The sequence below is a fragment of the Sebastes umbrosus genome, chromosome 10 (genome assembly GCF_015220745.1).
Source record: "Sebastes umbrosus isolate fSebUmb1 chromosome 10, fSebUmb1.pri, whole genome shotgun sequence".
Classification (NCBI taxonomy): Eukaryota; Metazoa; Chordata; class Actinopteri; order Perciformes; family Sebastidae; genus Sebastes; species Sebastes umbrosus.
The window spans coordinates 13,246,307-13,261,388 of NC_051278.1; the positions used below are offsets into that span (position 1 = coordinate 13,246,307).

Consider the following 15,082-nt stretch of genomic DNA (forward strand, 5'->3'; position numbering starts at 1 on the left):
ATACAGCCTAATGTTCTTCCTCCACATAAGCCAAATTTAACTATAACCGTGAAATGTATGTGTTTTGTGACTTTGCAGACGCCGTTGTTGGAGGAGTGATCGGGTTGCTGTTTGCGTACTTCTGCTACCGCCAGCACTACCCACCCTTTCTGCACATGGACTGCCACCTGCCTTATGCCAGCCTGAATGCTGCCGCCGCCCACGCGCCCTCGCACCCCCAGGACGACCCGCAGCCCACGGACAATGCCACCACCCTCCCCCTGGAGGGCTTGACTGAAGGGCCAGTATGACTAGTGGCCACCACCGAGACTCCCCCCAACACCCTCACCAAGCCGCCGAGCACACCTCCCCGTTCCCAGTGACTGGCTGGCTCTTGTACACATTCCGGTGGACGATAACACACCTCACCCGTCTCCACACTGCTGCACCCCCGTCTCGGTGACACCTACATTCTTTTTGTGTTTATTTTTTAAATATATCTGGTTCTTGCTCAGCAGCCGTGAAAGTCTATATTTAGATGTGATGTATGAGAGGAACCTACGAATATGGGACATCGCCGCTGAGAGGGAAGAGAGAAAAACATGACGAGAACCTGAGGAAAGCAAGTCTTACTAATGGCTGGGAAGGAAGATGAAAATATTGCCAGTTTTTGCTGGATTTCTTTGCATAATGAGAAATGTGGTTGGCAGGTTGTTTCATGCTGGAGAATATTTAACGTTTGGCTGTTAAAGGATTAGGACAGCAAGTTGGGGAGACCCAGAGAAATCCCATGAAATGTCACAGCAATCAATCCATGAAATCATCCAGTTACGCTAGAATATTATGTGTTATATGTCACACTAAGAAACTAATTATGGGATTTGATAGCAACAATAGCACCAGACAATGACACTCTGTGTGTTTCAGTTAGACTTTTAGCTGCATTTTCATTTAAACTGCACTGCTTTTAGTCATTTTTGGTTGCCCATTGCAACATAATGCTAGATATAGAACCAATACACTCTTGGAGAAAAAGCACTGGTCCTTGTCAAGGACAGTATTCAAGTTTCCCCAGCTTTACCCTTCTACATTCAACTATTTTTCCATTTCTCTCTATTCTCACAGGGCTTGCATGGTTTTCCAGTGCAGTCCTGCGTATCGCCATGCCTCTTCCTCTCCTTGTCACCATCCAACTTTATTTTTCCCAAGCCCTGCATTTAACACATGTTCCCAGAGGTTGCACAGGGACATAAACCCACATTGTAGCTCAATGAGTGCAATCTATAACAGGCAGGTGGGACAGACGTGGTGGAAGTGTTTCTAGACAGGCACAAACTCCAGTCTGCTCCTGCATTAATCCTCATTAAGGGAGGTCAGCCACTGCTGCTTATGAGCACACTATGAGGGACCCCACAGACGGCCCGAGCATTGCAAATGGCTTCGAGCCCCACAAATAGACAATCTAGCATTCAGGAGACGGCAGGCCTGAACCCGGGGCAGCGATTGTGATTATTCATCTGTAAATGTTCAATTATTTATTAATATTTCCAGCCTTAATTTACGGAAAGCACATCCAAATAAACACCAAAGATTTGTAGCTGTTTTTCCTGCTTGGGTTGTATGCACCCTGTTTAGCCAAATTACTGGTTCCCTATCATCAACAAAGCAATTTGTAGCCTCTTACAAGTTTTGTTAGAAAGGATGGATCATTTTATTGCCTTGGTTATTATGTCCTTTTTGCCATTGCTGTGACATTAATGGGAAGGTGCAATCTCATTTTACATCTAACCCAAATAAGAACGATTACATATTTGCACTGAAAAGTGAAGGATGAAAAACAGGCAATAGCACATCAAAACAGCACGATATGAAACGAGCAGAAAGCCAAATGTAGATGGTTATTTTGTCATTTTATTATCTTGTCAGAATGTTAGTCAAGTCTATTTGTAAAGTTGTCTTCACTGTCAAAAGACCTCATGTTTTTATGTAGAAAGCTGCTGTTTGCTGTAGACAAGGAAAACTTCTCTCTGTTCAAAAATTCTTTCAAACATCATTTAATCAAATCAGCCACAATTAAGCCTCTATCACTAATGCAACCCATCGGCAGCTTCTTCAAACTGTGTGTGTGCGTGTGTGTGTGTGTGCAGGTTTTTGATGAGGCCTATCCTGCACGGATGCAATACAAAATGAAACTTTACACAGAATGAACCTTTCAGCAGAGAGGGAAAAAGGTGCTCGACTCTGCACACCAGACTCTGTGACGGGACTTGACGAGACTCTGAGAGTTGTAATCTCCTCGCTGGTTCCACAAGTCTTTCAGCACCGGCCTGATTTGGGGATGAAGTGATTGTGACACAAATGCATTATGTTCTATAGACCTGCATTCGCCTGACTTGGCAGCCTGATGTTTGTACTTTGTCATTTTAGTATTATCCTATTAGATGGTGCAGTGTATATTGGAAAAAAATGTTGTTCAGAAGTCTGTAACGGTATTTTCGCTTTATCAACAAAGGATTTAAGTTTCCCACTTCAAATCATTCCATGATTTGTTTTGATTTGGTGCTATAAATACTTTTTGTAGCAGATGTTGAATGTGTCATTTTGAAATGAAAGTTCAATAATTTTCTACAGAGACAGAAAAAAAAAGATTATAATACAGTACACATTTCTTTTTTTTTTTCTCAATCAGATGTACAAGGGCAACCAGTGCGTGTTATTCTGTGGAATTTTCTTTTCACTCATTTCACCTTCCCAAGGACTGAAGGGATAAAAGTGACTCAAAAAAAATAAGAATAATGAAAATTATTATCAATTATAATGAATAGATGTCTGAAGAAAAAAAGAGTGTAAGACTTAAGAATCTTTGTTCATGGCATGCCAGTTCCATTTGTGAGAAAAGACTGTTTTCTATGAATAAGCATGTCTGGCCTTGAGAACTCTTTGAGCTGTGTTTTGCTGTTTATATACTTTATGTACAATAAAGGACTGCAGCTGTGTGAAATGTGTCCATGAAGAAAACAAAGGAGCCTAATGTATCTTGTGAAAGTGTGATCGTTGGAGCCTATGTTTAAACTGAGATGAGCCTCTTCACTTGGATTCAACGCATCATTGGGAAACAAATCAAGGTTTGAGGATGTTTATATGGAAAGTATCCGCCCTATAATCAGAACATATGCGTTATTCCTCATTATATGCAAAATGAACAGTCTGACAAGTTCAGTTCAATGAATTCATGCTTCAACGGAGCTGCTGTCAGATTGCAGCGTGTGTGTGTAAGTGTGTGTATGCGTGTGTTTGTGAATGTACCTCTGTGCTAAGTGTGTGTTGTGCTTTTCTGCATCAGTTGTGTTGCACTTTGTTTCGAGAGTTTCCAATAAACGTGGGTATGTTTAAAGCTGCAGTCGGTAACTTTGAGCAAATATGATTAAAAAGTTATTTTTATAAAACGGTCAGTATATCCTGACAGTAGTACATGAGACAGATATCTATGAAAAAAAATCATGTTCCTCTGCCTCCTTTTAGTGCTCCTAGTGGCATTTGCATGATTTAACAACGCTGAAAAACAACCAATCAGAGCCGAGGAATCTCTAACGCAGCTGTCTATCTGCGCTCGCAAAACTTGCTAATTCCAATCTAACTGTCAAAGCAGCGTTGATCGAATATGAATCAAGATTCTGTTACTGTAATGCCTATTTCTTGCCTCAAATTATTTCAGAAACATATTTCACTGTTTAGCTGTAAAATGAGAATGTTTGCTCCGGCCGGTGGGTAGTGCTTGGTTTTGGTTTGACTGTTTTCAACATGGCGGCTGGGTCACACCTAAGGCCTATGGAAGGAGGCTGGGACATGGGTCTTGGGGTACAACACATGCGCAGTGTAACTCAAGCTGCGGTCGTGCATTACGATTGGTTCAATTTCGACGAGTGCAGGCCAGATTTTACTGCGCATGTGCTATACCCCACGAGATATGGCGCGTTCATGACGCATGACCCAGCCTCCTTTCCATAGGCCTTGGTCACACCCAGGAAGAGCGCTGGGCTTTGAAGCTAATTTTACGTAGTGGCCAAACGGTGGTACTACAACTTCTGGGTCCATCACGTGATGCCATCGGGCCCAAAAATACTTTTTCCCATAGACTTACATTGGAAGAGACCTCTGTAACTCAGCGGATATTTTTTTTTTTTGAAAAATCCACTTTCCAATACGAGCACTTGAATAGCACTCATTTAAATCATTAGGTCCTAGAAGTTGTAAAATGCACGAATAGCTGAATCCAGAGTTGTTTCCCTTCCTCCAGTCATGTGAATGAGAACACACCGAGGCTGGAGCGAGAGCTGGGAGGCAGGAAAGTCAGGCTCTATGGGCCCGATGGATGAGGAAGATCGCCGGAAGATGAGCTATTTTGGCTTTATGCGCTACTGAGCAACTTGAATGAACGGAAATCCCGCCTCCAACATTGTATCCAGTTCTCTTTATACATCCAGGGTCACAAACATTCTCATTTTAACTTTTAAGAACTAATTAAACCAGGTAACTTGATTTTAGTAATTGTGTGCCAAAATGGCCATGCTCCCAATGCATTACTCTCAAAACTGCAGATAATAGCCTATAGTTTGAAATAAATTCTTTACTTTTAAGGGGCTGAAAATAATCCCTGAATCATGCAGGCTGTTAACCCTCGTGGTTTTGTCACTCATGAAAATGATTCCTGCTGAATAGCGAGATGAAGACACCACAGATCAATAGCGTTTGTTACTCTCAGACATCTGCCCTCTTCGGCTGATAGAAAACTGTGAGATGTCTGGTAACAAGCCATTCAATCAGACATGAGTTCTGTAACAAGTGGAGAGAGTTGCCCTGCTGGGAGAATATCCAGCTTTCACCTCACACTTGAAACTACAGTAAATAGCATTTGGTGTGTGTTTCCAAATAATTGTCTTTCTTCATCTGGTAAATATCACTTCTACTTTATTTGGAGTTGACAGTGAGTTGTTAAAATGGCATAATTTATCCTGAGAGACTGGCTTCCTGCTAGGTATATTATAGTTTCAAGGCACATTGAGCACTCACAACAGTAAAACACCCACGTAGCAGCAATTACACAGGCAGCCATTGTTTCTCCTGAGCAACATTGAAACCTTTAAAGAACCCACGTGTTGTGAGATTATGCGCTCTGTTGAGGTAAACTATGCATAAAGAAAATTGTTCAGCATGGCAGAAGAATAACATTTGATACGGCAACAATAAAGGGGCGGCCTGTCAGTCACACATTTGTTTGCCTTGGAAATAGAAGAGATGGTTTCCTTTCAGTATGTGAATGATTAGAGTGCTCAATGAAAAGCAAGCATGTCATCCCTCAAAACATCACATTGTTTTCCTGTCAAGGGCAGCTCCCCGCCTCTGGATGAGCAGCGCCATTATGGCAGTCAGATCCACCTGCATCTAATGCATCAACAGTCAGCTGGCATCTAATATCACTTAACATTGCGATACCCTTCAAAACGCTGCACATAATACTCCATCACACTCAACGCCGTCAAAGGTGTATTTAAATCTAATGAACCTGTGGTTACGTTAGTTAACACCATGAGGAAACAGCAGTCGGTAACATGGTAAACATGGTAAATAGATATTGTAAATGCTGAGACAAATTATGGCAGCTAAAGCTTTGCGTCTTTGTGCACAAACATAATATATCTGTAAGAGCTGCTGCTTTGCTAAATGTCTTGTCTGTGCTGACAATTTTTTTGCCGCTCAACGTCTTGTGTAGTTGATAAAGGGGAATTTAAGCTATCCAGTATTGCACTTCCATAAAGTTCGGGGACTGACAAGAGATGTGATAACGCAAAATGGTGATGATTCATCAATTTACTGCTCACTATAGAGTAAATTGCTGAGTGTCTATTATATAGAGAGTAGTGCTTTAGTGAAAAAGGGAGTGTAGTGGCTGAGTAGTGCTCCACATGACGAGTAAACTGATCCTAATGTGTAAAATCATCCATAAATTTGCCATTATTTATTAATATTTCCAGCCTTAATTTAGAAACAGCACATCCAAACAAACACCAAAGAGTTGTAGATTGTTTTCTGCTTGGGTTGTATGCACCCTGTTTAGCCAGATGACTAGTTACCTGTCAGCAATGAAGCAATTTGTATCCTCTTACAAGTGTTGTTAGAAATGATGGATCATTTTCGCCTTGGTTACTATGTCCATATTGCCGTTGCTGTGACATTAATGGGAGGGTGCAATCTCATCTTTCCTCTATCCCGACCAAGCTGCATAAGAAAGCAATGATTACATTATCTTTGCACTGCAGAGTGAAGGGTGAAAAACAGGAGATAGCACATCAAAACATCATGATATGAAACGAGCAGCATGCCAAATGTAGGTTATTTTGTCATTTTATTATCTTGTCAGAATGTTAGTCAAGCCTATTTGTAAATGTGTCTCCACTGTCACACGTTTTTATGTAGAAAGTAGGGCTGTCAATTGATTAAAATATCTAATCGTGATCAATCGCAAATTAATTGCCCATTTTTTATCTGTTTAAAATGTACCATAAAGGGAGATTTGTCAAGTATTTAATACTGTTATCAACATGGGAGTGGGCAAATATGCTTGCTTTATGCAAATGTATGTATATACAACCCTCACAGGTACTGCATTTAGCATACAAAATATGCTCAAATCATAACATGGCAAACTGCAGTCCAACAGGCAACAACAGCTGTCAGTGTGTCAGTGTGCTGACTTGACTATGACTTGCCCCAAACTGCATGTGATATCATAAAGTGGGCATGTAAATTGGAGACTTGTGGGTACCCATAGAACCTAATTTCATTCACATATCTTGAGGTCAGAGGTCAAGGGACCCCTTTGAAAATAAACATGCTATTTTTTCTTCGTCAAAATTTAGCGTAAGTTTGGAGAGTTTCATATGATGCCAGTTTCTTCTCTCTAGTTTTAACTGAGCCCGCTACAACCTCAGAAAGATTGAATAGTGCCAGAGCCTTATCTATAACTTATTATCCGGTTAACTTTGACAGCCCTGGTTGAAAGCAACACTTGAAACAGCCACACCTTCAGCTTCTGTTTGCTATAGACAAGTAAAGCTTTTCTCTGTTCAAAATTCTTAAACATCATTTACTCAAATCAGCCACAATCAAGCCTTTATCACTAATACAACCTATTGGCAGCTTCTTAAAACTGTGTGTGTGTGTGTGTGTGTGTGTGTGTGTGTGTGTGTGTGCGTGTGTGTGTGTGTGTGTGTGTGTGTGTGTGTGCGTGCGTGCGTGTGTGTGTGTGTGTGTGTGTGTGTGTGTGTGTGTGTGTGTGTGTGTGTGTGTGTGTGTGTGTGTGTGTGTGTGTGTGCGTGTGTGTGTGTGTGTGTGTGTGCAGGTTTTTGACGAGGCCTATATCCTGCATGGATGCAATACAAAATGAAACTTTATTAGTGGAGTGCACTCCACTTTAGGTTTTGAAGTTTTTCTGCAAAATGTTTTTGTCACAGCTAGACTGAGTCAACAAAGTTACGTTTTAGAAACATTTTTGGAATTAATCAAGTTTTTCACAAAGACTCATTTGGAGTTAGAGGAAGGTTTTTTTTTTTCTTAAAAACTTTCCCACCGCAGTAAGTGATGATGTACTGTAGCCATTGTAAGGAATTGTTTCATTGCAACATAAGGTTTAAATAATGAATTCTTTTTGTCTCCCCTACTCCTCTAATTTGGTTTTGCTTTTTTTTTGACAAAATACGAAATTTCTGAATAATGAATGGACCTGGATTCTGAAGAATGAGGCAAATAAAGAAGTCATCAGATTGGCTCATAATTAATGGATCAGCCATGAAGGAATGCGAGACTCGTCTATTAGAAGTCTCTCTGTGGAGTTGTAACTGATATTGGAAAAACTCGCTAAGCTCGCCGGGGCGCCCCGAAGTCAAAAGTTATACTTTAAAATTAAATTTAAAAAAGTCTATGACTTCTTTACAGGTGTTGTTCTGCACTAAAAATCTTCAAACATGCCGTAGATGCAGACTTCCATCAGGAGGTTTTGTACCGGTCTGCAGGTTTATGTGTTTATATGTACTGACAGCATTAAGAAACCAATATGTATTTTATTCAATATCATCTGGGATGAAAAAGCTTGTCCTGTAGTCTTTTTGATATTATTATAAAAACTGTATATATGTAAAGTATATCGTGCACAACAGACCCCCAGCTCAGCATGAATCACAGCCGAAGCAGAAGCTAACATTCATAATAGATCAATAGCAATGTACAGACAGCTGCAGATGTACCTTTCCTGCTCCTGTAAATTCCTGAGGGTTCTGTGCTATATCGCACAACTCAGTGATTTCTGTCATGTCTGCCTCATTAATACACAAACCACAGTTCTGTCAAAGTGTAACATTCAGCATAAACCCTCAAGGAAGGGTGTGGGGAACTGTCGGCAAAGTGAGTGGCAGGTTTGCTCTCGTTTAAATGCTGCGTGTAGCCCCGCTGCCGTATAAAGGGCAGATAAGATGGTTTGGCACCTGAAAAACTTTAGAAAGGGATGTTGAAGAACCGGGTCGATAAGCAGGAGTAGTGCAGAAGAAGTGGTATTTATTAGCAAAAAGTTTACTGAAAGAGAGAGTAAAAATAAAACCTGGGAAATTCAATGAAACTAAATTAAACTAAAGAAGCAGAGCCCCAAACAAAAGAAAGCTGCAACCTCACAACAAGCTGCCAGATCCTTTAACCTCCCTCACTCCAGTGAATGAGATTTTGGGTGCGTTCCAATTAAACATACTGATTCTTTTTACTTTTAGTACGTACTGCAGCTGCCCTTACAAATGACATACTGCTGCATGCAGTATGCCCATAACTGGGACAAACTATCAGTCGTAATCGTCATATTGTGCCTTGAACTTTTGGTGCTTTCCGCTGCAGAGGATTGTGGGTCAGAATAGCCAGTATGCTGAGCAAGCTGGCTTGCATACTGCAAAACAGACAGGATATAGTAGGACATCCTGATATTTTTGGCATTCTGCATTTGACATACTATGTATTGGGACATATTAAATGTTTTTCTGGCATACTAAATAGTATGGTAGTATGGGTATTGGAACGCACAGTTTATCATCTCAGCCTTACCTAACTGGAACCTACCACCTGTCCAAGTATGTAGGTACACGGTGAGCTAAACCGAGCAAGCATCCAAATTCACACAGAATAACGTACAAACCATTAATACAAGATCTCTGCTGACATATCTATCTATCTATGGGCACCCATCCATACCAATGAGCACATCAAATATTATAGTTGTTTACTGCAGAACCATCTAACCTATCTTACATCTTCACAGCAGTCTCTCCCTGCTAAGAGGACATAATGAGGCAAACCTGTTTGCCCTTCCATTGATTGAACTGCTGAGCTGTTGAGCTGCTGATCTACCCGCAACATCCCAGGCAGAACAACAAAATCCTATGAACCCATAAAACAAACAAACTAAAGAAGCTTGTGTCATTTATGGATCTTAATTTATAATATATTAAATCAACCGAAACATTGGACTGAAATGAATTAAGCAGACACAAAAAAACACTACTAATGTTTGGGAACAGGGTCCAATGAAAAGGGAAAAAGGCCACCTTTTCACATGCCGAGCACTCTGGTTTGGCTCGCTCAGAGCAGCCTAATGAGCAGATATTATTGTTATGCCATTCAGAAATGTGGTCTAGTCAAAAGTTCGCAAAAGGACAAACATACTTGAATGGAAGAAAAGAGGCTTTTTCAGAGAGGAATTTTGCCAATTAATTATGAGACCGGGTTTGAGAAACTTTATGAACTACTCTCTTCTGGTGCACAGTCAACTTGAACTCTCTTTGTGCAACACTGAAAAGGAGTTTTCTCATGCTCTTCTATAGACTCCTCGACAACCCAAATCTTCAACCCAAAGATGAAATCAAATTTTGTAAAGTTGCAGTTCGCTTCATATTGAAGGCAAACAAATGAAATCATGGGAAATTAAACCTTTAAAGTGTTGCTTTGTTACATGCTCCATTGTGCGTAAGAAAGGTCTGGACTTGTATAAGAGATGTTATGCCATCCTGGTAAGTGGTGCTGCTACCTAACAAAAAAGCCAAGGTAAGATCAGAATAAAAGCTTGTGTAACTCTTGCTTAAAATTGCAATGCTTGCCTCTCTTCCTTCCCCTTTGACATTGCTATGTGTTGCCTAATCTGCTTGAGCTATTATCAGAAATAAACACACACTTTTATTCCGTTATTCTATTTGATTCTATTCCTTTCACTTTGCCTCCTCCCTGTCTGTTTAACTCCCACTGCACTCTGTTGTTGACTTTACTCCCACACATTTCCTTCAGAGGGAGCACAGACCTGTGTGTTAATGCGAAAAAACAGTCAATGTTGAAATAACTTTTCAGATCAAATTAATAAGTACTCGACGAGGGGCAAGTTATGTTTTGTTTAGGCTGTAATACAATGTTTGAAATCACATTGTTAACAGAGCTGAAGTTCAGAAGTTTTAATCTCAGCTCTTTATGCACAAAGCTGATATTCCCTGTCGAGGCTTCAGCTCACTCTAGATGACACTTTTATGTCCTCTTCTCCGCTGATGATGTTTCATGACCGTTATTGATGGCTGAGGTGTGAGGAGAGCTAAGTGACACACTGAGAGAAAAAACCCAGTCAGCACTGTCACACTTTTACGCTTGCCACTTCTAACCTTTCACAAAACTTCTCAAAGTGTAAAATGTACTATTCCCAACAGCTTTAACAAGGTTTCACAACCTGGTGAAATATTATGGCTTTTCCATCATGGGCTGCTTCACCCGCGGTGTGTGAAAGAGAGATATCGCAGGTCCTTCTGCTGCTGGAACACTTTACATCAACATATAAATAAAGGATTATCTGACCTAAGTGAAAAATATCACTTCATTACCAAGGCTGGAATTGAAATAACAACGGAATAACCTATAGGCTACCACGAAGTTTATATGAAAAGTTATTTTTTGAGCCATAATGTATATTTCTTCCCACTCCTTTTTCGGATGTAATATTTATTTATGTTGATTTTTTGTTTGCTATATGTCTATTGTTCATTTCTTTTGTAATTCTTGTTTTGTGTTTTACTTATTTGTTACTCGTTCGAAATAAATAAATCGAAATAAAGTGAAACGAAATGGTTGTCACTGTCCACTCATATTTATTAACATGAATCCCAATTATGACTGTATGAAATATGATGCAAGATAGAAGATATCGTTTGTTTTCATGAACAGCAGAATGGTGCGTCGCTTTAGAAATTGCGGTCGCAAGGAATTGTGGGGCGGCATTATCTCCTTTCCTTTTGTAAAGGATGATCCAGTGTATCCTATGCTAAAGGAGATAATAAAAGAAGCATTGAAGCACCTTTCCTTAACATTTGGAGGATTCAAACAGCTCTTATTACGGCTGCTACTTAGATACTTCATTTCACTCCGTTATAGAAACCTTCTTAAGCAAAAAAGACTTTTCGACCGTAGCCCATGTAGTGAGCTTTAACGTGGTTGTTGACCAGTGTTATAAAAGAACAATAACTCATCTAAAAAAAGCATTTACATAAGCTGGTGTTAAATGAGTTTTCCACCCAAGGAATGGCTGTAAGACAAAGATGTCAGTGTGCAGTGGGCTGCTCCAGGAGAGGAGTCAGTCATTCAAAATAGTGAAAATCAATAAACATAATCTCTGTGGTAACACTGTGATGCTCTACTGCTGTGAGCCAACAGCGTTCTCTCTCTCAGCTGAAGCTTTCCTGGAGGAAAGCTAAAGGATTACAAAAACTATCTGCTGTGCTCCAGGTACAGCAGCCACAGGTGAATTGCATTATGCTAACAGCTACTGACCTAGTTGTGAGCACTTTTAAGAAGTGGAAGACCAGAAGAGTGGCTGAGCCTGCTGGGACTCTGAACAGAAAGCGCTGCTGTGGCTGCTTCAGCTGGCTGCTCACATACTGTATATATCACACGTATACAGTAAACAGTACATTTTAGAGCTCGGGGGAGAAAGCTGGAAACTCTTATCGGCTTTGTTTTATCCAAATTAAACACACAGCACAACTCGTCTTCAATATTACCAAGCCTTATTCCTCAAGGAATGTTTGGCTATCTTAGATAAAGACATAAACATACAGGAACACAGAAGTACTATAATGGAAATTAATCACACAGTGTGCTCCTTTTAATATATAGAAATGAAACAGAGAGGGAGATGTAGAGAAGTTGCTCCTAGAAAGGGAGGGATGTTGGATTTCCCGGGCATTGAATCCTCTCAGGCTTAAATCAAATAAGAAACTAGATTTGGAGTTCTGTGAAATTTCTATAAGAGATAGAGGAGATTCACTGTGTTTTGAACCACTGGTTGAGTACAGAATTTGCTACTGAAAAATGGGCATTCAATGTGTTTAGCTGTTGATTTGTTAACATATCTAAAGAAGAAAATATATGAATAGTTAATGGTGTATATCTTGTATGCATGGATGTTTCCTTGTACACCCATTTTGTCTATTAAGGGTATTATATTCTGTTAAACTATTTGTATGCCAGCAACAGACATGTCCAGAGGCATTATGTTTTCGTGAATGCTATCTCAGGAACGCCTGGAGGGATTTTCTCCAAATTTGGCAGAAACATCCACTTGGACTCAAGAATGAACTATTAGATTTTGGCGGTCAAAGGTCAAAGGTCACTGTCACATCAGTCCGTCCTATTCTCGTGATATCTCAGGAACATTTCTTCAAATTTGGCACATTTCTACTGAGACATGTTTGGCCATAACTCAAGTATTAATATGCTACTTCTGACAATTTCACACGAATAGGATAAAATGATGAAGAGATGACTGGTTGGCGGAGGCATACAACCGTGAGGCGGTAATTGTTGTTAAAAAGATGATTGTAATGTTGTTAAGATAAGATAAGATAAGATACGATATTCCTTTATTAGTCCCACAGTGGGGAAATTTGCAGTGTACAGCAGCAAAGGGGATAGTGCAAAAAACAAGATGCATCGGCTAACACAGTAAAAAAAGAGCTAAACAAAGTGTAACAAAATATGAACCATTTAAATAGAAGGAAGTATAAAAATAGGAGCAGTATATACAGTATTGACAATAAACAGACTATTAACAAAATTGCACAAGTGGAAAATGATATTGCACAGTGAGAATGAATGAAATTCCACCTGAAAATATCAGGTTATGTCAGTTTTTGGTGTGTAAGTGGTCTACTGGGAGCAGTGCTGGTTGTGGAGTCTGACAGCTGCAGGAAGGAAGGACCTGCGATAGCGCTCCTTCACACACTTTGGGTTGATGTTCTGCATACCTTATGCATACCTTATGGTGACTGATAGTCTCATGTCTAATTGATGAGCTATACGGTATATAAAGAGACCTCTGAAAACGACCTGATGGAGCATGTTACACTGAGAAAAATGTGTACAACGTGTTTAATTTTGAGGTGGGGTGGGGACTATGTGCATGTGTTCTCAGACAGAGTGATAGTATTGAGTGTTTGTTTATGAAATGATAATATTGATAGTACAAACTGTTGTGGAATTTCTTATACACAGGTTAACTCATCCAGCAGGAAAGAAGAGGCCCAGGAGCCGCTGCTGTCTTCCACAGAAGCTTTTTATTGAAGCTTGATCAAGGAAAATTGTCAGGTCTCCACCAGTGAGGTGTTCGCTGCGTGAAGGCCTCACAACTCTGACCTTTCTCCTTTCCCCCCAGTGCTCAGTCTTTTAGTGGAATACCATGTTTTGACTTACAAGAGACTCCACTTCTCTGTGACATTGGTTGCCCCAGCAACAGGCTCCACTCCTTAACAGTAGATGCAGCTGCACAGATAAGACGTCTCACCCTCAGACAGGAATGCAACCCTCCTGACCCATGCGAGCGAGGACTCAGAGACAGAGCCCCGCAACCTCAAGGAATAGATAGAAAATTCCATCACACAAACTTCTGTCATATTGACCTGAAGTTGTATTTTTTCTCAGTAGTGGCATGCAGCTGAACAATGTAGGGATTTTTAGATACTTTGTGTATTTTTGGACATATTAGTTGAGTGTCATAATCAAACAAATTAGTACATTTTCAGCCTGTTTTTCTACATGATCTTGAGATCCTCAAAGCACAAACAGCATATTTTGAGTTGTACATTTTCCTCTGTTGCTTTTTCTCATACAGTACAGCAAGTAAAACTTTTGGAATCGCAAACAAAAGTTTGGGATTTGCAAACAAAGCGTTTGGATTTGCAAACAAAAGTGTTTGATTCACATGAATACATTTTCAATCACAAATTTAATTTTCTTGCAATAAAATTTTTTTTTATTGCAGTGTGGAAAGTTTCTCTCTCAAAACTAGCCCATTCTGTTTGATTGCATAATAAAGAAACTCCATAAAAAAAATGAAATGAAAAAAAATGAAAATGATCTACATTTTTGTAACTGTTCATTTTGCCGACACTGATGTAATGCTAGGAGCTGCATTTCAAAATGACATATCTGCCAACGTGATACCAACTCAGCCGGCAGCACAAAATTGTAAATTATGAGTCTCGGGGGAGAAAATGATAGCAGGTAATTTCTATCTGCAGCTGACACGTGGCTGGCACCTGTGCAGGCTGAGTGATAGACATCGGGTAACTTGTTTTCAGAATAGATAATTTAGTAAGATGAGTCATTTTTATGGACATGATCTCTGCCAGATCAGCTTCTATAAATCTGTGTTGAGAGTAAAAGTTTAATCGACACCACTGAAATATGAACTTATCTGCAGACCTGTGAGATGAGAGGAGGACGGGAGGTTTATCTCAGCTCCACCAACCTCTCCATCTGAGCAACATGTCTGATGACCCCTCTTTCTGATTCTCTCTGTGTGTATGCCTTGTGCTTTCATGTAAATATGAAACGCAGTAGATTTTCTCAATGCTGTGATGTGGCTGGTCTTTTGAAATCTCCAACAGAATACGTGTGTTTGTACATCTGTGTGCAACAGAGAATAAAAAGAGCTGAAGTGAGCAGGAAAAAAGCCCAGTGTGGAATAAATAAATATTCCATT

The 15,082-nt window shown here is 40.0% G+C and overlaps 1 protein-coding gene across 1 annotated transcript in view; it reads left to right on the forward strand.

Moving 5' to 3' along the window:
• Positions 1-3,373, forward strand: part of plpp4 (phospholipid phosphatase 4) — a 50,776-nt gene extending 47,403 nt beyond the window's left edge. The window contains exon 7 of the mRNA XM_037783413.1: positions 79-3,373. Coding sequence (XP_037639341.1) covers positions 79-290 — 212 coding nt within the window. The 3' untranslated portion in view covers positions 291-3,373. The remainder of the gene's footprint in view (positions 1-78) is intronic.
• The last annotated feature ends 11,709 nt before the right edge of the window (positions 3,374-15,082 follow it).